Below are 25685 nucleotides of genomic sequence, written 5' to 3' on the forward strand. Positions count from 1 at the left end.
AAAAAAAAAAAAAAAAAAATGTGTCAAAGGTGGAAACTTCGCTTCTGTAGTATATCAGTAATCAACTTCCCTATACATCAAACATTCAGCAAATTCAAACGTTTTCCTCAAAAGCTGTGTGACTTTGGCCAAATTCCTTAACCTCTCTGAGCTTCAAGGTGTGTACCTCCTCAGGTCATGATTAAAGGAGATTTCATATCTACTGGCTTACAAAAGGAAAAGAAATTAAACGAGATAATGGGAGTGAAGCAGTGTGGCTCAACATAAGCATTCAATAAATACTCAGTTTTAAAATTGTGCTCTCAGCAGCGGCGCCCTGCAGAGGCTGCACCCTGGTGGGCCCGAACCTCCCGAGTCTCTGCCGCTTCCCCTACTCTCTTGCACCGGTTCATTCCTTCCTTCACCGGGGTCTCCTGAGCGCCATCCCTCGTGCTGGACGCTGGCTACTCGAGTCGGGATCCAGCCGGTCCCCGCCATTCCTCAGCCCGCAGCCGAGGAGGGGAGCAGCTCGCAGCGCCGGCGGACGGGCGGTCACCGGGGTGCGCCCCTGGTTTTGGAAGGGCCAGCGGGGCGCGAGGGTCGGCGTCCGAAACGGTGTGAGGGGTTCGGAGCGGCGATCCAGGGAGCGGGCTCTGCCCGTTCAGGAGCGCGGGCGCAGGAGGACAAGGGGACTCCGGGTGCGGCCCTAAGGCCCGGGAGGATCTGCGGGAGGCGGCAGGACCCAGGGCCTTGAAGGCCGGGCCACGGGATCAGCCTCGCCCCATCGGCGAAAGGAGCCCCAGGAGGGAGGCCTCGGCCCGGCCGGTCACCCGGTCGCCTTGCAGGAAGGGTCCCGGGCAGCGCCGAGCCGATGCAGGCGGCCCCCCGCCCTAGCGGACGGGAAACGCCCCGCCGTTGGAGGCGGAAGGAACGGCCTGCGGGCTGCGGCACTCCCAGCGTTCGCAGGGGCGGGAGGAGCCGGAAACGCCGGGTGCGAGGCCGGTGGGCCCAGCTCTCCCGAGGCAGGTGATTGGTCGGCCCCGGTGACGGCGGGGGCGCGCGCGACGGTCCCCTCGGTCTGGGTGAGTCCCTGGATCCCCGCTAGCTCTTGAATCGCCTCTCGGGGCCGGGCTGTGACTCCCTCCGGCCGGCCCGGACGCTGGCTCCCGCGGCCCCGTCTGGAGGGATGGAGCCGGGCCGGCGCCTCCTTCCGGGAGCGTTCCCGTTCTTCTATTCCGAGCTGCCCGGCCAGGACCCCTCAGGGACTTCCGTGGGGCAGCGGCGAATCACGCGTGGCCTAGATGACCCCATGCCTAGAAGAAGGCAGCGCGGGGCGGTGGCGGCGCGCACGGCCGAGTGGAACAGAGAGCGTCCCCGGGGCGGGAGCCCGGTAGCGGGGGTGGGGAGACGCGGAGGCCGCCGGGATGCGGACCCAGGGGACGCCAGGCGGGAGCGCGGGAGCCGGAGACGCGAAGGAGGAGCGGGAACGGGCTGCGGGAGGGGGCCGGACTGGGAGCGAGGGTGGAGCATGGGCAGGTCCTGGGCGGGTCGGACTTTAGGGTGTGGAGAGGAGGATCCTGGTGGAGAATAAGACCAGCTGGGGCTGAGGTCCGGGCACGGGGAGGCAGCACGGTCCTAGGAAAAGGTTGAAGCAGCGGGAGCCCGCCGAGAACCGCCGCGAAGGAGGGTAAAGGAACCGCCCCAGTATCCAGGACGTCCGTTTCAAAGATTTTGTGGTTCTTGCAGAGCAGGAGCCCACGCCAAGATAGAGCATGATACGCCCAATGAAGCTGCTTTCGATTCGGTCATGACTTTGGTGATGAACTGAAGACATAATGACTTTTTAAAAAGTTTTTATTATGAAAGCTTTCAAACTTACACAGAAGTATAGAAAAGTAGAGACGATAGCATACCATATGGATCGCAAGCACTCCTCATGAGGCCTCTCAGGAATGGCAACCCCTGCTTGTCAACACCTCAGGCCTGGTGCGGTGCCTTATGCTTGTCATCCCAGCACTTTGGGAGGCCAAGGCAGGCAGATCGCTTGAGATCAGGAGTTTCAGACAAACCAGGCCAACATGATGAAACCCCTTCTCAGGCCGGGCGCGGTGGCTCACGCCTATAATCCCAGCACTTTGGGAGGCCGGGGCAGGTGGATCACGAGGTCAAGAGATCGAGACCATCCTGGTCAACATGGTGAAACCCAGTCTCTACTACAAATACAAAAATTAGCTGGGCATGGTGGCGCATGCCTGTAGTCTCAGCTATTTGGGAGGCTGAGGCAGGACAATTGCTTGAACCCAGGAGACGGAGGTTGCGGTGAGCCGAGATCGTGCCATTGCACTCCAGCCTGAGTAGCAGGAGCAAAACTCCGTCTCAAAAAAAAAAAAAAAACCCCTGAAAATACAAAATTTATCCGAGCATGGTGGTGCATGCCTATAATCCTTGCTATTCAGGAGGCTGAGGCAGAAGAATCACTTGAACCCGGGAGGCAGAGGCTTCAGTGAGTCAGGATCACGCCGCTGCACTCCAGCCTGAGAGAGAGTGAGACCCTCTCTCACTTAAAAAAAAAAAAAAAAAAAAAAAAAAAAAAAAAAAAATTCACACTGATAATATGCTAATCTTATTTACTAAAAAAGTTCCTTTCATGTTGTGAGGGTATAGAGGTCCAGTTATTCAAGATAAAAAGAGTTCTGGAGATTGGTTGCTCAACAGTGTTGAACATACCTAACTTTACAGAGCTGTACACCTAAAAATGGTTTAAATGGTGATTTCATGATATGTGTATTTAGCCACAGTTTTTTTTTTTTTTTTTTTTGAGACGGAGTTTTGCTCTTGTTACCCAGGCTGGAGTGCAATGGCGCGATCTCGGCTCACTGCAACCTCCGCCTCCTGGGTTCAGGCAATTTTCCTGCCTCAGCCTCCTGAGTAGCTGGGATTTACAGGCACGTGCCACCATACCCAGCTAATGTTTTGTTTTGTATTTTTAGTAGAGACGGGGGTTTCACTATGTTGACCAGGATGGTCTTGATCTCTTGACCTCGTGATCCACCCGCCTCGGCCTCCCAAAGTGCTGGGATTACAGGCGTGAGCCACCGCGCCCGGCTTGGAGTTGTATTTTCACTGGGGAGGCTCTGGAACGGACCTGTTGATTTTGGTGCTCAGCACACTGGACCTGGCGTGGGATGGAGGTGAAGCACTGGAGGTGCCCTCCGGTTTACACTAGAACCAGAGGGTTGAGCCAGCCCAGCAGTGCGAGTCGGATTTCTCCCAAATGTTCCTGTTTTCTTACAGTCTAAGGCTCTCAGGAGTGTGAATGAAGTGAGAATTCACCCTTTTACCCACTCTCACTCTTTAGGGTCCATTTTCAAAATGACATCTACTCCATGCCTGTCTTATTTCCCTAATGTACTTTATGGAAGTTCTTCACACTACTGGAGCATTGGTATTACTTGTTAGACAGCCTTCCACGTCCTAGCTCTTTTCCAAGTGAGTCCCACATAAATAACCCTGAAACCACCTTTCTGCCCACCCAAATCCAAAACGAATGAGAAAGTAACAGCCAGATTTAGTTTTTCGTTTGTTTTTCGAGACGGCGTCTCCCACTGTCCCCTGGGCTGGAGTGCAGTGGCACGATCTTGGCTCACTGCAACCTCTGCCATTCTCCTGGCTCAGCCTCCTGAGTAGCTGGGATTACAGGCACCTGCCACCACGCCCAGCTAATTTTGTATGTTTTTTTAGTAGAGATGGGGTTTCACCATGTTGGTCAGGCTGGTCTCAAACTCCGGACCTCGTGATTTGCCCACCTCGACTTCCCAAAGTGCTGGGATTACAGGCATGAGCCACCACACCCTGCCTAGTTGTTTTTGTATTTTTTTTAATGTATTATATTTTAAAATGATTTTTTACTTTTTTATTTAAGAAGTAGAGACATACTGGTCTTGAACTCCTGGCTTCAAGTGATCCTCCTGCCTTGGCCTCCCAAAGGGCTGGGATTACAGTCATGAGCCACCATTCCTGGCCAGAGTTTGTGGTTTTTGACTCCTCTTGTCTTCCTCTAGGGACCCTAGAACCACTGTTTCCTCTGGAGCTAAATTTTAATAGTATGAGTTGGCACATAGTTGAGAATTAAACCATCAATTGAATAAACTTCATAGTTATATTGGTTACTGAGTGATGGGTATTTAGGAAACTATAGAGCCCAAATGGCCCTGAGGCCATTTATCCGGTCCCCCGCTGCACTTCAGGAAGGGGCACCTCTTTCATTGGTGGTCCGTAAGAGGAGCACAGTATGTGGCGGCCCTCCAACGGTCTGAGGGACAGTGAACTGGCCCCCTGTGTAAAAAGTTTGGGGACACCTGCTATAGAGGAACTACTCAGAAAAGGCTGGGCGCAGTAGCTCACACCTATAATCCCAGCATTTTGGGAGGCTGAGTAGGGAGGATTGCTTGAGTCTGAGAGTTCAAGACTAGCCTCGGTAACGTAGGGAGATCCTGTCTGTAGTAATGAATTTTAAAATTGGCTGGGTGTGGTGGTGCACACTGTGGTCCCAGCTACTGGGGAAGCTGAGGTGGGAGGATTGCTTGGGCCCAGTAGATTTAGGCAATAGTGAGCTGTAATTGCACCACTGCACTGCAGCCTGAGTGACAGAGAGAGACCCTGTCTCCAAAAAAAAACAAATCAAAAAAATATCTGTAGGAAAATAATGTTATTGCTAACATATGACTCAGCCTTTAACTTCCTTTTTTCTCATGGAAACAATTGTGATTTTACATTAAGATTTTACATTAAGTTTTTTTGAGGAATGTGGCCATCATATTATATCATAACTGCCTGTATACAGGAGATGATATGAAATGAATGAACCATTTTGTTACATTTTCCTTTGTAGGGAAGATGGAAGAGTTGAGTCGAGCCCTGGCTAGTAGCTTTTCTGTGTCTCAAGATCTGAACAGCACAGCGGCCCCACACCCCCGCCTGTCCCAGTACAAGTCCAAGTACAGTTCCTTGGAGCAGAGTGAGCGCCGCCAGCGGTTACTGGAACTGCAGAAATCGTAAGGCAGCTTTAACTCCTTGGCTTCATTCTCTGGGCTAGGAGCTGTGAACCATTCAGGAGGCTCTAGACTTGTCTGCAGAGTCCCCTTCAAAGTAGACCCTTTGTAGGCTGATCTTGCCCACAAGGTTGGGAGGGGTAAATCCTGGCAGAGGTGGGTTTTTCTTTTATACCCAGAGCTTAGGAGAAGATGAGGAAGTAGGGAGGACCAAGGTTTGAAAGCAAAATCTCAGTTATTTGGTTAAGTTCTTTTTTTCCTGGCAGCAGTACTGAGCCCTGTGGTTTAGGAACTTGTGAAAGCCACGCCCAGACCTTCACTCCCCACATTCCCTGGGATGCTTGTGTGTGGCTTCTGCACTCTGAATGCTGGTATTGCTGTAGTCTTCCCATCTGCCTTCACTCTTGGGAGCTGAAGACAAATAATTCCTAAGGGAATCTGAGGAAATGTCTTTCATACACTTAATTCTAAGTGCCAAGATGTGCAGACAGGGAAAGAGAGCAGGATAAGGGTGTTTGGGGCTGAGCTGCTCCGAAGGCAGGGCTGATCCTTACATTCCCAGGGCAGCGTGGGCCTCTTCCGGGTCATAAATTAAGGAATTAGGGATCAGAAGAAACGACTAACAGCTGCGTCGTTTCCATGCAGTCTGCATTTTGCTCAGTGTTGCATCACTGGGTGTGTTTGCCAGAGATGATCCCTGTGGCTCTGGCTGGCTTGCAGAATACATTCCCAGATGATTCTTCCTCTCCCCATTTTAAACAATGTCATTAGTTGTTTTTGAATAGTTAATACAGTCATAAGGTTGAAAATTTAAAATGTAAAGAGGAGCCCAGGCACAGTGGCTCAAGCACGTAATCCAGCACTTTGGGTGGCTGAAGCGGGTGGATCACCTGAGGTCAGGAGTTCAAGACCAGCCTGACCAACATGGCAAAACCCTGTCTCTACAAAAAATACAAAAATTAGCCCGGCATGGTGGCTGGCGCCTATAGTTGCAGTTACTTGGGAAGCTTGGACAGGAAAATCACTTGAACCTGGGAGGTAGAAGTTGCAGTGAGCTGAGATCACACCATTGCACTCCAGCCTGGGTGACAGAGTGAGATTCCGTCTCAAAAAAATAAATAAATAAAAAGAAATAGAAGATTATATGGTGAAGTCTTCTTCCCAGTTCTGTCACCTAGCTATATAGTTCCTCTCCTGTATTATTAGTTTCTTGTGTATGCTTCCAAATATATATAATGTGTGTGTGTGTGTGTGTGTGTGTGTGTGTGTATTATACAGGGTGTCACTCTGTTGTCCAGGCTGGAGTGTGCAGATCCTGGCTTACTGCAGCCTCAACCTCCCAGGCCTAAGTGATCCTCCCACCTCAGCCTCACAAAAAGCTGGGACTATAAGCACACTCCATAGCACTGGGCTAATTTGTTTATATTTGGTAGGGACAGGGTCTCTCTGTGTTGCTGAGGCTGATCTTGAACTCCTAGGGTCAAGTGATCCTCCCACTTTGACCTCCCAAAGTCCTGGGATTACAGATGTAAGCCGCTACGCCCGGCCCTTCCGAAGATATTCTATGCACCTCTGAGCAAGTGTGTGTGGTTGCATGTATACAAAAAGCTTTTTTTTTGGCGGGAGGGACGTGGTCTTAATCTGTCACCCAGGCTGAGTACAGTGGCATGATCTCGACTCACTGCAACCTCAGCCCCCCACATAGCTGGGACCACTGGCGCATGCCACCACACCTAGCTAATTATTGTATTTTTGGTAGAGACAGAATTTCACTATGTTACCGAAGCTGGTCTTGAATTCCTGAGCTCAAGTGGTCTGGCCGATTTGCCCTCGCAAAGGGCTGGGATTACAGGCAGGAGCCACTGCGCCTGGCCTTTTTTAAAATTAACACAAGTAGAGGTAGACTCTATACTGTTCTGCACATGTATTTAGTGGTGTTTGGGGGAGAAATTCCATGTCAGTTCATAAAGCACCACATGATTCCTTTTCTATGGTGCCAGGTGTTCCATGGAGTGGATACTTTATAATGCTGTCTAGCCAGTCCCTCCTGATGGGCATATCTGGGCAGTTTTCGTCTCTTGTGATTATAAACAATGCTCAGGAAATGACCACAGACAGACTTTCTTTCACACATGTACAGATATTCTAGCTCTCTTTTATTCTCAAAATAAAAGACCATCTTGCTTTCTTTTTTTTTTTTTTTTTTTTTTTGAGACAGAGTCTGATTCTGTGGCCAGGCTGGAGTCCACTGGCATGATCTCAACTCACTGCAACCTCTGCCTCCTAGGTTCAAGCGATTCTCTGGCCTTAGCCTCCCGAGTAGCTGGGGCTACAGGGGCACACCACTAGGCCCAGCTAATTTTTGTATTTTTAGTAAAGACAAGGTTTCACCATGTTGGTCAGGATGGTCTTGATCTCTTGACCTCGTGATCTGCCCACCTCGGCTTCCCAAAGTGCTGGGATTACAGGCGTGAGCCACCGCGCCCAGCTAGACCATGTGCTTTCATGTGTTCTCTCTGGTGTGTGTCTTTTTAGAATGAGCATGAACATGTATGTGTTTAAGAGATACTGGCTGTGTTGTTTCACTGCCTCAGTGGTTGAATTCCTGCCTTAGCACTGAAGAAATCAAGTGTGGAACGTTATATGATATTTCCAAATCACTTTGAAACAATTAGGTTCCAAAAGATTCTTTTTTTTTTTTTCCTTTTCAAGTTCCCAAACTTCGTAGCATGTCGTTTTAAAACAAGATGATGATAAAGGGAAACAATAAAATATATTAAATTGTACACTAAGTGGCCTTTTTTGAAAGTTAGACAGGAACTGGAGAAAGGCCTGGCTTTTCAGAAAGCTGTATAAGCTAGGCACAGTGGCATACACCTGTAGTCACTACAAAAAAAAAAAAAAAAAAAAGAAAAAAAGTTCTCTTTAAAAACAAAAAAGGTGTGGGCTGGGGACAATGGCTCATGCCTATAATCCCAGCACTTTGGGAGGCCAAGGTGGGCGCATCCTGGGATCAGACTCCTGAGGAGATTGAGACCATCCTGGCTAACATGGTGAAACCCTGTCTGTACTAAAAATACAAAAAATTAGCTGGGCATGGTAGCACGCACCTGTAGTCTCAGGTATGCGGGAGGCTGAGGCTGAAGAATTGCTTGAACCTAGGAGGCAGAGGTTGCAGTGAGCTGAGATAGCGCCTTTGTACTCCAGCCTGGGTGAGAGAACAAGACTCCATCTCAGGGGAAAAACAAAAAAAGGGTGTATAAAGCAGAAATTTCCAGAAGCTTTCCTTGCTTTAGACTTCTCACTGCATCTCAGTGGCTCTTCTCTTCCACCCCTGGGGTCTTTGGATGAGGTGTCTGGTAGGCAGGAAGGTGTCAGCCCCCATCTGGGGTGGGATGGGATAGGCGTGAGATCAGCCTTTCCAGCTAGTGAACCTTGGAAATTTCTTTAGCTATTTTAGGAAACTCTGAGGAAGGCTCAGTATATTCAGAGGGGGTTTCCCTACTTAGGATTTTGAGGAGGCAGTCACTGGTTAGCCTTGCAAAGGAGAGTCCATCATTTCTTTTTTTTTTTTTTTTTTTTTTTTGGAGACAGGGTCTCACCATGTTGGCCAGGAAGGTCTCGATCTTTGACCTTGTGATCTGCCCGCTTTGGCCTCCCAAAGTGCTGGGATTACAGGCGTGAACCACTGTGCCCGGCCCTAGATTCCATCATCTCTTACTTCCACTAGAATCCGCAAGTTGCTTCCAAATCTGGAGCTTTTGAATTAAATGTTTCACATTGTAGGGTGTCTTCCTAGAAGACACAAAGGCCTGCCCTGGGCAAACATGGTGGCTCATGCCTCATAATTCCAGCACTTTGGGAGGCTGAGGCAGGCAGATCACTTGAGACCAGGAGTTGAGACCAGACTGGGCAACATGGTGAAACCCCATCTCTACAAAAACTGCAACAATTAGCCAGGCATGGTCGTGTGTGCCTGTAGTCCCAACTACTCTGGAAACTGAAGTGGGAAGACCACTTGAGCCCAGGAGGTCGAGGTTGCAGTCAGCTGAGATTGCGCTACTCCAGCCTGGACAACAGAGTGAGAACATGTCTCAAAAAAAAAAAAAAAAAAAAGATCTGTCCTTATGCCTTTTTTTCCTTCCAGCAAGCGGCTAGATTACGTGAACCATGCCAGAAGACTGGCTGAAGATGACTGGACAGGGATGGAGAGTGAGGAGGAAGATAAGAAAGATGACGAAGAAATGGACATTGACACTGTCAAGAAGTTACCAAAACGCTATGCTAATCAAGTAAGTGGTCCGGAGATTAGACCCAGCTAATCTCACTCCGTTTTCTATGCAGTCAAAGCCCACTGAAATCAATGCTGTCATAAAGAGAGGAGAATGAGGCAGGAAAAAGGAACAGGAAGTACAAAGAGCGTGCTGATGTACTCAGAGTATATGGGATGTAAGGAGAGCCTGACAGTGCTGTGACTGACTGGGAATCACTGATGGAGGCCGTGGGTAGTGGGGTTTGGGAACCGCTAGCCCATGCTGTTACCAAAGCCTGCCAGCCCACTGCAGAAAGCCCCTGAGCTGTGGATAGAGTCACAGACTCCATATCCTTGTGATTTTTTCAGTTGTCACTGTACAGCTGTTCTGGATTGGGCCTGCCCAGCCTACCACTGGCTCCTTCCACTTCCCTGGGTGGTAGAATCTTTCCCAGGCAGTGTACTATGAGGCCAGTCTTGAAATTTCACACTCAGGTGGTGGCAGGTGGGAAATACAGCTGCCCTTGAATAAAGTCAGCCTGCCCAGCCTGCCCAGCCACCCCAGACCAGCCAGCTGGCCAAGGTGAGGTTCAGGCCATGGAACAGCAGATCAGTATAATCGACCTGACTCAGTGCCCTTTTAGATCCAGAGAGGAAACCAACATGGCTGTGGTGGCACAGGGAAAGAGGTGTGGAGAGAGACTGTCCTTGTGTTTCAGGCAGCTCAGGTATTCCAGAAAGCAGGGTGTGGGTCCAAGCTGGGGCAGGGCTCTACCCTGCTATCATGTACTTATTGTCTAGAACCCAAGTGTCCCGTCGTCTCAGAATTCTCCCCTGCCTTTAGAATATGGTTTCTGGGGCTGAGTGTGGTGGCTCATAACGGTAATCCCAGCACTTTGGGAGGCCAAGGTGGGAGGATTGTTGAAGCCAGGAGTTCAAGACTAACCTGGCCAACATAGTGAGACGCCATCTCTTTTTTTTTTCTTTTTTCTTTTGAGACCGAGTTTCTCTCTTACTGCCAAGGCTAGAGTGCAGTGGTGTAATCTTGGTTTACTGCAGTCTCCGCTTCCTGGGTTCAAGCAATTCTCCTGTCTCGGTCTCCTGAGTAGCTGGTATAACAGATGCCTGACACCACGCCCAGCTGATTTTTGTACTTTTAGTAAAGACAAGGTTGACAGGGTTTCACCATGTTGGCCAGGATGATCTCGCACTCCTGACCTCAGGTGATGCACCCTTGGCCTTCCAAAGTGCTGGAATTACAGGCATGAGCCACTGTGCCTAGTGAGACCCCATCTCTTAAAAACAAAAACTAGAATATAGTTGTTTTTTTTTTTTTTTTTTTTTTTGAGACGGAGTTTCGCTCTTGTTACCCAGGCTGGAGTGCAATGGCACGATCTCGGCTCACCGCAACCTCCGCCTCCTGGGTTCAGGCAATTCTCCTGCCTCAGCCTCCTGAGTAGCTGGGATTACAGGCACGTGCCACCATGCCCAGCTAGTTTTATTGTATTTTTAGTAGAGACGGGGTTTCACCATGTTGACCAGGATGGTCTCGATCTTTCGGCCTCGTGATCCACCCGCCTCGGCCTCCCAAAGTGCTGGGATTACAGGCTTGAGCCACCGCGCCTGGCTAGAATATAGTTTTTGGATGCACTCCCATAGCCCCTTTCTTTACCTCAAATACAGTTCATATCAGATGCTCTCTGGGCGCGGTGGCTCACGCCGATGATCCCAGAACTTTGGGAGGCCGAAACGGGTGGATCACGAGGTCGGGAGTTCAAGACCAGCCTGGCCAACATGGTGAAACCCTGTCTCTACTAAAAATACAAAAGTTAGCCAGGCCTGATGGTGGGTACCTGTAATCCCAGCTACCTGGGAGGCTTAGGCAGGAGAATTGCTTGAACCCAGGAGGCAGAGGTTGCAGTGAGCCAAGATTGTGCCACTGTACTTCAGACTGGGTGACAGAGCAAAACTCTGCCTCAAAAAAAAGAAAAAAGAATCCTTTGTGACAAAGTACAATTCAATTTTGTTCAGTAAGCATTATTGAAAGACCTGCTCTGTGTTAGGCTATGACATGGGAAGGTAGACGTGAACCGGAAGTAGCCCCTGTACTCCTAGAATAGGTGTAGAAAATGATTTGTGCTATAAAAAAGCGTGATTCCTTCCAACCAGGGCTGGAGTGGGTGTGAAATCAGAGAAGGGTTCGTGAAGGAAGAGGCAGTCATGACGGGTGGGTGGGACATTAACAGACAGATGTGCAGAGAAGGGTTGGTGAAGGAAGAGGCAGTCGTGATGGGTGGGTGGGACATTAACAGGCAGACGTGCAGAGAAGGGTTGGTGAAGGAAGAGGCAGTCGTGACGGGTGGGTAGGACATTAATAAACAGATGTGCAGAGGAGGGTTGGTGAAGGAAGAGGCAGTCGTGACAGGTGGGTAGGACATTAATAGACAGATGTGCAGAGAAGGGTTGATGAAGGAAGAGGCAGTCTTGATGGGTGGGTAGGACATTAATAGACAGAAGTGCAGTGCATTCTAGGGCATTCCGGGCAGTGGGAACAACAGGCTGAGTGTGAGTCCCGGAAGCGGGAAAGGAGTGTATGGTGTGCTCGGGAGCAGTTTGTGGGCCAGTTAGGGTGGAGCGGCCTAGAGTTGGGGGAAGGAGTATGGCAGAAGAGATGTAAAGGGCCTCAGAAATATGTGCAGGGGCCGGGCGTGGTGGCTCACCCCTGTAATCCCACCATTTTGGGAAGCTGGGGCCAGCAGTTTGAGACCAGCCTGGCCAACATGGTGAAACCCCATCTACTAAAAATACAAAAATTAGCCAAGTGTGGTGGGCATCTGTAGTCCCAGTTACTCAGGATGCTGAGGCAGAGAGTCACTTGAACCTGGGAGGTGGAGGCTGCAGTGAGCCGAGATTACGCCACCACATTCCAGCCTGGGCGACAAAACTAGCCTCCATCTCAAAAAACAAACAAACAAATATATGTGTATATATATATATATATACACATATATTTGCACATACTATATATAGTGTATGTATGTGTGTATACACTATATAGCATATACATATACATATATATGCTATATAGAGTGTGTGTGTGTGTGTGTGTGTGTGTGTGTGTGTATTTATATCTATGTGTGCAGGGAGCCAGGCACATACCATATATACAGATACAGATATAGATATATTTTATGTGTGTGTGTGCGCGCAGGGAGGCCAGGTGCAGTGGCTTACACTTGTAATCCCAGCACTTTGGGAGGCCAAAGCAGGAGGATTGCTTAAAGCCAGGAGTTTGAGACCAGACTGGGCAATATAGGAAGACTCCATCTCTATGAATAATAAAAAACAAATGAAATAAATAAAAAGGAAATGTTGGCAGGTAGAATGGAAGAACCTAGCAGTGGACTGGATATGAGAGGCGGTATGAGACGTGGTCAAGGCTGTAAGCTTTGAGGTCACATAGATCTGATCTCACAGCTAGGTTCTGTGTTGACCTAAAGCAAGATATGTAATCAGTCTAAGCCTCTGGTTTCTCATCTGTAAAATAGGGGGTAGTAATAGTACTTTAAAAATTGGTAGAAGGATTAAATGAAATAATGTGCCTTAAATACCTAGCCCAGAGCCTGTAAGTGCCCCACAAGTATTAGCTGCTACTACTATTTTGTAGTTACATTGAGATGTAATTTATGTATTTGCCTATTTATATTGTACAGTTTACTGTTTGTTTTTTTAGTGTAGTCACGAGACTGTGCAGCCATCACCACTATTTAATTCTGGAACATTTTCCTTACCTCCAAAAGAACCTGATATACTGGGTGTCACTCTCCATCTTCCCTGCAGCCCCTAATCACTAAGCTCCTTTCTGTGCCTGTTCTGCACATTTCGTGGAAAGGGAATCATATACTATGTGGACCTTTGTGACGTGCTTCTTAGCGTGAGGTTTTCAGGGTTCATCCATGTTGTACCATGTATCAGTACTTCACTCATTTTTATTGGTAAATAATATTCCACTGTATGGATAGACTACATTTTGTTTATTCATTCTTCAGTTTATGGCTATTTGAGTTGCTTCCACTTTTTTTGGCTGTTAGGAATAATGCCATTTTAATTTATTTTTAAATTAATTTGATTTATTATTTTTTTTTGAGATGGAGTCTCACTGTCACCCAGGCTGGAGTACAGTGGCATGTTCTTGGCTCACTGCAGCCTCCATCTCTGAGTTCAAGTGATCCTCCCCTCTCAGCCTCCCTAGTAGCTGGGACTACTCAATGTGTAACTACACTTGTAACTACTCAATGCCACCACACTTGGCTAATTTTTGTATTTTTAGTGGAGATGGGGTTTCACCATGTTGGCCGGGCTGGTCTCAAACTCCTGACCTGAGCTGATCCACCTGCCTTGGCCTCCCAAAGTGCTGGGATTACAGGCGTGAGTCACCGCACCCAGCCAAATAATGCCATTATTAGCATTCATGTACCATAAGTTTTCGTGTGAACATATGTTTCCATTTCTCTTAAGTATATACCTAGAAGTGAAATTGCTGGGTCATATGATAACTGTTGAACCTTTCGAGGAGGTGCTAGACTGTTCTCCAAAGTGACTCCATTACTTTACATTCCCACCAGCAACATGGAAGTGTTCCAGTGTCTCCACAGCTTTGCCAACACTTGCTATTGTCCATCCTTTAAAGTATAGCCATGCTAGTGGGTCTGAAGTGGTTTCTTTTGGTTCTGATTTGTGTTTCCCTAGTGACTAATGATGTTAAACATCTTTTCTTATGCTTATTGGTCATTTGTATAGCTTTTTTTTTTTTTTTTGAGACAGTTTTGCTCTTGTTGCCCAGGCTGGAGTGTGGTGGCGTGATCTCAGCTCTACAACCTTCACCTCCTGGGTTTAAGTGATTCTCCTGCCTCAGACTCCCGAGTAGCTGGGATTACAGGCATGCGCCACCACGCTCAGCTAATTTTGTATTTTTAGTAGAGATGTGGTTTCTCCATGTTGGTCAGGCTGGTCTTGAACTCCCAACCTCAAGTGATCTGCCCACCTCGTCCTCTCAAAGTGCTGGGATTACAGGCGTGAGCCACCGGGCCCAGCTGTTCATTTGTGTATCTTCTTTGGAGAAATGTCTATTTAAATCCTTTGCCCATTTTTAAATTGAGTTATTTGTCTGTTTCTTTTTTTTTTTTTTTTTTTGAGACAGAGTTTTGCTCTTGTTACCCAGGCTGGAGTGCAATGGCGCGATCTCGGCTCACCGCAACCTCCACCTCCCAGGTTCAGGCAATTCTCCTGCCTCAGCCTCCTAAGTAGCTGGGATTACAGGCACGCGCCACCATGCCCAGCTAATTTTTGTATTTTTTTTTTTGTAGAGACGGGGTTTCACCATGTTTACCAGGATGGTCTCGATCTCTTGACCTCGTGATCCACCCGCTTCAGCCTCCCAAAGTGCTGGGATTACAGGCTTGAGCCACCGCGCCCGGCTATTTGTCTGTTTCTTATCAAACAGAGTTTTTAATATATTCTAGATACAAGTTCCTTATCAGATACATGATTTGCACATTATTTTCTTTATTCTGCGGGTTGTCGTTTTGCCTTCTTTGTGATATTGTTGGCAGCACAGAATTTTTAAATTTTGCTGTAGTCTAATTTATCTTGATTATGCTTAAAATCTAAGATTCAGTAACAGAGTGGTGATGCCATTATCAAGGTTATGAGATGCAGAAGGGAAGGGTAGGTGTTTCAGGGGTGGGAGGTACTTAGGCAACAGAAGGTGGTGAGTTCCATTCTGGGTATACGGAGTTTTACGTGCAGAGGAGACAATCAGAGAAAGAGATGCCAAGCAGACATCCGGCAGTATGATTAGGTGTGGAGGAAAGACGTCTGGAGATGAAGGAGGAGCCTTAGGAGGCATCCTCTTAGAAGTAACAAGTGAAGCTATAGACCTCGATGAGATAAAAAATGAGCTAGGTGTAGTGGCACGCGCCTATAGTCTTGGCTACTAGGGAGGCTGAGATGGAGGATCACTTGAACCTGGGAGGTGGAGGTTGCAGTGAGCCGAGATTACGCCACTGCATTCCAGTTTGGGCAACAGAGTGAGACTCCATCTCAAAAATAAAAAGGAAGAGGTCACTGAGGGCCTTTGGGGTAGCAAAGGGCTGTGGGGTAGCAAATCTGGGCTGAGGCTGTCAGAGTGAGCAGGAAGGCAGTATCAAGAAGTATTAAGCAGTTTTTTAAACCAAGGGAAAGTGGAGTAGCCCAACAGAAATGCTGAGTGACAAAAAGGTGTTATTTTTGTCTTTTTATTTTTATTTTGTTTTAAGGCGGAGTTTCACTCTGTCACCAGGCTGGAGTGCAGTGACGCAATCTTGGCTCACTGCAACCTCCTCCTCCAGGGTTCAAGCAATTCTTCTGCCTCAACTTCCCAAGTGGCTGGAACTACAGATGCATGCCATCGCACCCAGCTAATTTTTGTATTTTTAACAGAGACAGGGTTTCACCATGTTGGCCAGGATGATCTTGATCTCTTGACCTCATGATCTGCCTGCCTCAGCCTCCCAAAGTGCTGAGATTACAGGCGTGAGCCACCGTGCCTGGCCTTGACTTGTTTTTTAAGATTGAGGGTGAGTGTCTGAAGGGAAGGAGAAATGAAAGATTCAATGTTAGGGATTAGTTGATAGGACAAAGTCTCTACAGATGGAAGAGGCTGTGAGTGGAAGAGTTTGTCTTCCCAGTTAATTTCACAACATTACTGTTTTTGTTTGTTTGATTTGATGTTGTTTTGTTTTCTAAGGCAGATTTCCTAATATCCTTTAGTACAGTATTGGGGGCATCAGTTTGGGACGTGCTGGTCTAGTCTGAGAGCATCTTAAGGACAGGGATCTCATTCATCTGAGTTGTGGCCGTGGAACCTAATAGTAATGATGATAGGAGGAGGTGGACAAAGTAAGAAAAGGAAGAGCGTTCACCTCGACCCGGGAGGTGAGGCAGTTAAGTATGCTATGGGTGCAGGTTGAAATGGAGGCGTGAAGCCGGAGTTCACAGTCAGTGGCCCCCATTCTGTCAGCTGTGCGGAGACACTAACAACTCCCTAGGACACGTGGGGTGGAGGTGCCACTGTCAGCCTTTTCTGCCCTTATTCTTTCACTCGGAGTTTTGATATACACACAGGATATGAATGCCTTGCCATTGCAGACATCTGAGTAGCACACCCCTGCTGATCTTTAACACTACTTTTTGCATTTCCAGTTGATGCTTTCTGAGTGGTTAATTGATGTGCCTTCAGATTTGGGGCAGGAATGGATTGTGGTCGTGTGCCCTGTTGGAAAAAGAGCCCTTATCATAGCCTCCAGGGTGAGTAGCTGCCTGTCCCCTATGCCAGTAGGCCTGGTCTGTAGCGGGAGGCATTCTTTGTGCTCCATTGACCTTATCCGCCACAGCAGCCGTGCCCAGAGTGGAGCTTAAAACACTTTCCTGCAGGAAGGTTTGTTGACAGCCATCTTTGGTCTGGTGACATCCCTGCAGAATGAGGAAGCAAGAGGGCGAGGAGACCCTGTAGTCTAATGAGAATGATAACTTTCTCTCCACGCAGGGTTCTACCAGTGCCTACACCAAGAGTGGCTACTGTGTCAACAGGTTTCCCTCCCTTCTGCCAGGAGGCAACAGGCGAAACTCAACAGCAAAAGGTACCTACATAGAATATCTACGTATTAATCAGTAAAAGACAGTGTAATTTGCTTTAAAGACCCACTTTGATATCTTATCTTTGTTTATTTTTGTTTGTTTTTTGAGACAGAGTCTCACCTTATCGCCCAAGCTGGAGAGCAGTAGTGTGATCTTGGCTCACCTTAACCTCTGCCTCCCAGGTTCAAGCAATTCTCCTGCCTCAGCATCCCGAGTAGCTGGGATTACAGGCATGTGCTATTATGCCCAGCAATTTTTGTATTTTTAGTAGAGACTGGGTTTTACCGTGTTGGCCGGGCTGGTCTCAAACTCCTGGCCTCAAAGTGACCCACCCGCCTTGGCCTCCCAAATTGCTGGGATTACAGGTTTGAGCCACCGTATCCGGCCTGAAAGCTTCTCTTTGAAACTACATATAGACACCATCCTGGCCCCTGGACCAAGGACCTCCCCTTCAAGGACAGGCCTTCTCAGTTGCAGAATAAATGCAGCCCCATGAGGCCCGATGGGCCGTAAATTCCTCAATTAAGATCAACATGCCTTTGGACTTCTATTACAGGACAGCAGATGCAGATTTGCGGGGAAAGGTCCCTGAGAGAATGCCAGGAATAATGGTAGAGTCAGCTGATGCTGGGGAAGCTGGGCTTCCCTGCCAGACTCCCTTTTCTCCTTTTTCATTGTTGCAACCTTAGCTTCATCCTCCCCACTGGGCCCAGCTAAGTAGACTAAGGTCCTGCAGGAGAAATAACTTACCCACGGTTATTCAGCAAGGAATTGTCAGAGCTGGGCTTGCTTTCTTCTCTATCTTCTCAGGCTCCTTTGGTATTGTTCCTCATGTCCTCTGTACTGAGTCCAGACTTCTCTCTCTCTCTCTTTTTTTTTTTTTTTTTGGTGTGGTCTCATTCTGTGACCCAGGCTGTGGGTTCAAGGGCACAGTCACAGCTCACTGCAACCTTTACCTCTCAGGCTTGAGTGATCCTCCCACCTCAGCTTCCTGATTAACTGGGACTACAGGAGTGTGCCACCATGGCCGGCTAAATTTTGTATTTTTGGTAGAGATGGGATTTTGCCATGTTGCCCAGGCTAGTCTGGAACTTCTGGGCTCGAGCCATCTGCCTGCCTCGGCTTCCCAAAGTGTTGGGACTACAGGCGTGAGCCGCTGCGCCCAGCCTATCTCTGACTTCTCTCTTTGCGTTTAGTACTTTTCACATGCAGGCTTTGTCCCACCCATCCCGTGTCTTTACCCTAATCCTTGTACCCACCTTCTGTTCGGCTGACTTGCCTCTCCACATGTGCCCCGTTCATTCTGCCTCTGGGCCTCTGCTCATGCCACATTAGTACTTAGGTCTGAAACGCCCTCCCTTCTCCCCTCTCCCCTCTCCCTTCTGTTGTTTAAATCCTCCTGGTCCCAGAAGACTCTATTTATATCGTGTCTCTCCCTTGAAGCATTTCCTGCTATTCCAGCCTTCTCTTTCTGGAGTTCCTGTTGATCTTAGTATGAGCTCTATGATGCAGCTCTTCTCTCTTTCCTCTGTGATCATCCTATCCCCTTAAACCAAATGGTAACTTCCCTAAAAGCAGGGAATACTTATAGTTAATATTCCCCACATAACACAGTGCCTATGATAGGAACTCAAAAAGCAGTTGTAAACTAAAATGGAAGATGACTTGCTTTTAAACCTCTCTGAGTTGAGTAAATGTGCCAGTTTAACTAAAACTTCAGATTTCTCACTTGGCCTTGATCCATCTTGTGCTGTCTTACCCGAGTCACCATGAAGCTGTAGCTGGCAGCCAGACAGGATTCCCTCCCCAGTGAATCCTTAGTCCTTAGTGCCAGTGACTGCTGCAAGCACTGGGGATTGTTGGACCCGAGCCTCTAGGATGGGGCTCCCTAGGTTGTGGTGGTGGGAACCTAGTTGAAAGAAGAACTCTGTGCTGACTTTCTGCTTTGTGTCCACAGACTACACCATTCTAGATTGCATTTACAGTGAGGTAAACCAAACCTACTACATACTGGATGTTATGTGCTGGCGGGGACACCCATTTTATGATTGCCAGGTAGGGATACATACTCCCGTCATGGCTCTTCCTGTCTTCTCCTCTCCTCCTGGGGAAGCGGCTCAGCATGTGGGTTTGGTACGTGACCAACTTCTTGGTGTGTACAGGATGTGGTATATCAAGAACATTATCTAATGCTCCCTGCATCTTTGAGTGTGTTTAAATTAGCTTAGTTTTAAAAGAGAAATAGGAGGAACTAAGAGAAACATGCAGTTCTTGAGAGAAGGGAAGAGAGAAACGGCAGGGGTGTAGGCTGGGACTTGGTAGCAACTGCACCCGCCCCCTTATGTCTCTCCAGAGGATGGGAGGATTTCTGGCAGTGAAGATTATGGGGCAAGGGGGTGGGGATGCCACCTTGTGCAGGCAGCCCCAGGAAGAGAAGGTGGAATGTAAGTCGCCATCTGGTAGACTCCTGCAACCTTCACTCCTTCACCAACCACATCCTGACCCTGAAAATGGCAGGACCTCCTTGGTATGACCCGGAACCTCAAATCTCAAAGTTAGCTCTAAGAGGAGACTTTCCGAGTGAGGAGAGGCCCCAGTATTCTCCCCTTTAGTTTCACCATACCCCCACCATTTTACTATTGGTGATTCTTTTTTTTTTTTAAAATGGATGAGAGGTTTTTATGTTAATCAGGCTGGCCTCGAACATGTAGCCTTGCCTCCTGAAGTGCCAGGACAACTGACCTGAGCCACAATGGCTCCCTACTGTTGGTGATTCTTAACAGTGACAGCAGCAGTCATCAGGTGAGGCTGAGTCAGCCCCACAGGCCTCTATCCCTGTTAACAACAATTCTCCCCATCATTGTCCCAGTTGTATAATGGTGGGTTTGGGGGTTTTGGACTTCCTTTGCTCTCTGTCAGTTAGTGTATTATAATGGTTCTCAATGTGTAGTCTCCAGACCAGGCATATCAGAAAGTTGTAGAAATGCACATTCTCAGACCTGCTAACCTGAAGCTATGGGGCCAAGGCTGATGTGTGAACAGGCCTTCTGTGATCTTCATGCAGTCTGTCTCCATAGGCTGCTGCTTTTCTATAGCCATTCCCCTATACTAGGTTTCCAAAACCTGCTAGGTATGGTACACAGAATTCTAAGATACGTCTCATTCAAACAATAGCAATCATGATTTGCATTGCTAAGTACTTTGTGCATTATCTCACTGGATCCCTTACAACACCTCCCTAAGGTAAGGTAAGTACCATTATTAAACTTTTTTTTTAAAATTTGAGATGGAGTCTCCCTCTGTCACTCAGGCTGCAGTGCAATGTTGTGATCTGGGCTCACTGCAACCTCTGCCTCCCGGGTTCAAGCAATTCTCCTGCCTCAGCCTCCTGAGTAGCTGGGATTACAGGTGCGTGCTGCCACGCCTAGCTAATTTTTCTGTTTTTAGTAGAGATGGGGTTTCACCATGTTGGCCAGGCTGTCTCAAACTCCTGACGTCAAGTGATCTTCCCACCTCAGCTTACCAAAGTGCTGGGATTACAGGCATGAGCCACTGTACCCAGCTTGTCCTTGCCATATAGATGTGGAAGCTGAGATCCTAAGAAGCACAGGTTAAGTACCTTGCCCAAGTGCAGAACCAAGCCTGCAACTCAGAACATAAATTCAACGTAGAACATACTTTCCTTTAATTCTGCTGAAAGATATTATATTACATGTACTCACAACCTACGAATTTGATAACTAAAACCAAATATATTTTTACAATTTAAAGAAAAGACTTTATATATCTTTTTTAATTTCTAAAAGCAAAATAATTTAAAAGAGTGAAGAGGCCCAGCCAGGTGTGGTGGCTCATGCCTGTCATCTCAGCACTTTGGGAGGCCAAGGTGGGCAGATCACGAGGTCAGGAGATTGAGACCATCCTGGCCAACATGGCGAAACACTGTTTCTACTAAAAATACAAAAATTAGCCAGGTGTGGTGGCGTGCACCTGTAGTCCCAGCTGCTTGGGAGGCTGAGGCAGGAGAATCACTTGAACCTGGGAGGTAGAGGTTGCAGTGAGCCAAGATCACAGCACTGCACTCCAACTTGGTGACAGAATGAGACTCCATCTCAAAAAAAAAGAATGAAGAGGTCCTAAATAAGCACAGAAGGATATGTATCAGTAATTCCAGAGGAAAAAAAATAGTTTATGAAAAGTTACAACTGTGTAGTTTCTAATACTTATGATTAATAGAAAGCAAGAAGGATTATCAGTGTTTGGGAATATTGAATTAAAAAAAATAAAAATAAAGAGGGCCAGGCTTGGTGGCTCATGCCTGTAATCCCAACACTTTGGGAGGCCAAAGTGGGAGGATCACTTGAGGCCAGGAGTTTCAGACCAGCCAGGCCAACATAGCGAAACCCTACCTCTACTAAAAATATAAAAATTAGGCAGGTATGGTAGTGCATGCCTGTAATCCAAGCTACTCAGGAGGCTGAGGTAGAAGAATCACTTGAAACCGGAAGCAGGCTACAGTGAGCTGAGATCATGCCACTACACTCTAGCCTGGTGACACAGCAAGATTCAGTCTCAAAAAAACCAAAAACTACTACTGGGCCCGGTGCCATGGCACATACCTGTAGTCCTAGCTACTTCAGAGGCTCAGGTAGGAGGATCGCTTGAGCCAGGAGGTCTAGGCTACAGTGAGTTGTGGTCACACCAGTGCACTCCAGCCTGGGCCACAGAGTGAGACCCTGTCTCAAAAAGAAAAGCATGCTGGGTGTGATGGCTCACACCTGGAATCCCAGCACTTTCAGAGCCTGGGGGCAGGAGGATGACTGACCCGAGGAGTTCCAGACCACCCTGGGCAACATGGCAAGCCTCTACCAAAAATAAATAAATAAATAAATGGCCAATTGCAGTGGCTCACACCTGTAATCCCAGCACTTCAGGAGGCCGAGGCGGGCAGATCACGAGGTCAGGAGTTTGAGACCAGCCTGGCCAACATAGTGAAACCTCGTCTCTACTAAAAATACTAAAAAATTAGCCAGGTGTGGTGGCATGCACCTGTAGTCCCAGCTACTTGGGAGGTTGAGGCGGGAGAATTGCTTGAACCCAGGAGGTGGAAGTGGCACTGGGCCAGCCGAGACCATGCCATTGCATTCCACCCTGAGTGACAGAGTGAGACTCCCTCTAAAAAATAAACAAATAAGTCAGGTGTGGCGGTATGCACCTGTGAGTCCCATCTACTGTGGAGGCTATGGTGGGAAGATCCCTTGAGCCCAAGAAATCAAGGCTGTAGTGAGCCATGATCACACCACTGTACTCTAGCCTGGGTGACAGAGCGAGAGACCCAGTCTCAGCAAAAAAAAAAACCTACTGGATTTTAAGAAACATGTTCAAAGATTTTACAAATATCTTTCTGACATTATGGTTTTAAGGGAAATGGGAGTGAGAACAGAAGGGCTTTGGGAGTCCGGGCATGGTGGCTCACGCCTATAATTCCAGCACTTTGGGAAGCTGAGGTGGGCGGATCACCTGAGATCAGGAGTTCAAGATCTGCCTGACCAACATGGTGAAGCTCGTCTCTACTAAAAATACAAAAATTAGTCAGGCATGGTGGCGGGCACCTGTAATCCCAGCTACTTGGGAGGCTAAGACAGGAAAGTCACTTGAACCCGTGAGGTGGAGGTTGCATTGAGCTGAGATCACACAATTACATTCCAGTCTGGGCAACAGAGCAAGACTTCATCTCAAAAAAAGGGTGTTTTTGTTTATATTACAGTTTAAAATGGAAAATATTTCATCTTTCTATTTCCCTTCTCTGTGGCAGACTGATTTCCGATTCTACTGGATACATTCAAAGTTACCAGAAGAAGAAGGACTGAGAGAGAAAACCAAGCTCAATCCGGTAAGGCCTGCCGGGCAAGATGGCTCATGCCTGTAATCCTAGCACTTCGGGTGGCTAAGGCAGGCAGATTACCTGAGGTCAGGAGTTCAAGACGAGCCTGGCCAATATGGTGAAACCCTGTCTCTACTAAAAGTATAAAAATTATCCGGGTGGTGGCAGGTACCTGTAATCCAGCTACTCAGGAGGCTAAGGCAGGAGAATCACTTGAACCTGGGAGGTGGATGTTGCAGTAAGCCGAGATTTCACCATTGCACTCTAGCCTGGGGGACAAGATCGAGACTTCATCTCAAAAAAAAAAAAAAAAAATCCTGTAAGACCTGGTGTTAGGGGATCGCAGAGTTCCTTATGGGGACTGGTGTGGAGTGGTGTGGATTGGTCTGTTATCTAAATATGATCATTATGAATGATCTTTTTTGAGACAGCGTGGTATAAAGGGAAGAGTGTCAGTTTAACAATCATGCAGATCTGAATTTCATTTTTGGCTTTAATTATTATTAGTTTAACAGCCTGTGTTCTCACTCATAATGGGGAGCTAAGCTATGAGGATGCAAAGACATAAGAATAGTATAATGGACTGTGGGAACACGGGGGTAGGGTGAGGGATAATTGTGTACAGTGTACACTGCTTGGGTGATGGATGTACCACATCTCAGAAATCACCATTAAAGAACTTATTCATGTAACCAAACACTATCTGTTCCCCAAAAACGTACTGAAGTAATCGTAACTAAAAAACAGACTCAAAAAAAGTTTACTAGGTTAATAATCTCACTTAGCCTTAGTTTTTTCATCTGTAAAACAGAATAATATCTAATTTACAGAGTGTTATAAGACCTGAATGATGTAAATATACAAGTCTTCCTAACATAACACTCAGAGTAGGCACTCAATAAATAATGGTTGATAGCTGGGTGCGGCTCATGCCTGTAATCCCAGCACTGTGGGAAGCCAAGGCGGGCAAATCACCTGAGGTCAGAAGTTCAAGACCAGCCTGGCCAACATGGTGAAACCCCATCTCTACTAAAATACAAAAATTAGCCAGGCATGATGGCGGGTGCCTGTAATCCTAGCTACTCGGGAGGTTGAGATGGGAGAATTGCTTGAACTTGGGAGATGGTGGTTTTAGTGAGCCGAGATCTCACCACTGCACTCCAGTCTAAGCAGCTGAGCAAGACTCTAGCTAAAAAAAAAAAAAAAAAAAAAGTTGGTATAAAATGCTACTAACTACTTTTATTAATAATGCTATTTAGAATTCTAGGCCGGGCACAGTAGCTCACGCGTATATTCCCAGGACTTTGGAAGGCTGAGGTAGGTGGATCACTTGAGGTCAGGAGTTTGAGACCAGCCTGGGCAACATGGTAAAACCCCAACTCTACTAAAATACAAAAAATTAGCTGCATGTGGCAGCATGTGCCTGTAGTCCCAGCTATTCAGGAGGCCGAGGCAGGAGAATTGCTTGAACCCGGGAGGTAGAGGTTGCAGTGAGCCAAGATTGAACCGCTGCACTCCAGCCTGGGTGACAGAGCAAGACTTCGTCTCCAAAAACAAAAATACAAAAAATTAGCTGGGCATGGTGGCGCATGCCTGTAATACTGGTTACTTGGAAGGCTGACACAGGAGAATCTCATGAACCTGGGAGGCGTAAGTTGCAGTGAGCTGAGATCACATCACTGCACTCCAGCCTGAGTGACTGAGTAAGACTCCATCTCAAAAAAAAAAAGCACTGATGGCTGGATGCAGTGGCTCACACCAGTAATCCCAGCACTTTGGGAGGCCGAGGCTGGTGGATTGCCTGAGCTCAGGAGTTTGAGATCAACCTGGGCAACACAGTGAAACCTTGTCTCTACTAAAATACAAAAAATTGGCTGGGTATGACAGTGTCCACCTGTAGTCCCAGCTACTCAGGAGGCTGAGGCAGGAGAATCACTTGAACTCGGGAGGTAGAGATTGCAAGGAACTGAGATCATACCACTGCACTCCAGCCTGGGCGACAGAGCAAGACTCCATCTCCAAAAAAAAAAAAAAAAAAAAAAACATTAGGCAGGCATGGTGGTGCATGTCTCTAATACCAGTTACTTGGGAGGCTGACGCAGAAGAATCACATAAACCTGGGAGGTGGAAGTTGCAATGAACTGAGATGATGTCACTGCACTGCAGCCTGGGCAACTGAGTGAGACTCCATCTCAAAAAAAATAAAAAAAATAGTCCAGGCATGGTGGCTCATGCTGTAATCCCAGCACTTTGGGAGGCCGACGTGGGCCGATTGCTTGAGGTCAAGAGTTCAAGACCAGACTGGCCAATGTGGCAAAACCCTGTCTATACTAAAAATACAAAAATTAACCAGGCATGGTGGTGTGCTCCTGTAATCCCAGCTACTTAGGAGGCTGAGGCAGGGGAATCACTTGAACCTGGGAAGCAGAGGTTGCAGTGAGCCAAGATCACACCACTATACTCCAGCTTGGGCGACAGAGCAAGACTCTGTCTCAAAAATAATAATAATAATTCGAGTTCATTGGTTCTAAAACTTTAGTATGCATCAGTAGCACCTGGAGGCCTGGTAAAACATAGACTAACCAGTAGAGTTTCTGATTCATTAGGTCTAGGGTGGGACCTGAGAATATGCATTTGTTTTTGTTTGTTTGTTTTCTTTGAGATGGAGTCTCGCTCTGTAGACTGGATACAGTGGCACTGTCTCAGCTCACTGCAACCTCCGCCTCCTGGGTTCAAGTGATTCTCCTGCCTTAGCTTCCCAAATAGCTGGAATTACAGGCACACACCACCATGCCCAGCTAATTTTTGTATTTTTAGTAGAGACAGGGTTTCACCATGTTAG

At 47.6% G+C, this 25685-nt stretch overlaps 1 protein-coding gene across 7 annotated transcripts in view; it reads left to right on the plus strand.

Moving 5' to 3' along the window:
- Positions 1–437: 437 nt before the first annotated feature.
- SNUPN (snurportin 1) overlaps positions 438–25685 on the plus strand; it is a 31958-nt gene continuing 6710 nt past the window's right edge. The window contains exons 1-7 of one of the 7 annotated variants that reach the window (XM_074392647.1): positions 438–594; positions 4871–5033; positions 9178–9322; positions 16525–16629; positions 16868–16961; positions 18917–19014; positions 22775–22852. In XM_074392647.1, the coding sequence (XP_074248748.1) occupies positions 4876–5033; positions 9178–9322; positions 16525–16629; positions 16868–16961; positions 18917–19014; positions 22775–22852 (678 nt within the window). In that variant the 5' untranslated portion in view covers positions 438–594; positions 4871–4875. The other 6 variants (XM_003942998.4, XM_010330848.3, XM_074392646.1 and 3 more) reach the window with 6 other exon arrangements.

This window comes from Saimiri boliviensis, chromosome 2 (genome assembly GCF_048565385.1).
Source record: "Saimiri boliviensis isolate mSaiBol1 chromosome 2, mSaiBol1.pri, whole genome shotgun sequence".
Taxonomy (NCBI): Eukaryota; Metazoa; Chordata; class Mammalia; order Primates; family Cebidae; genus Saimiri; species Saimiri boliviensis.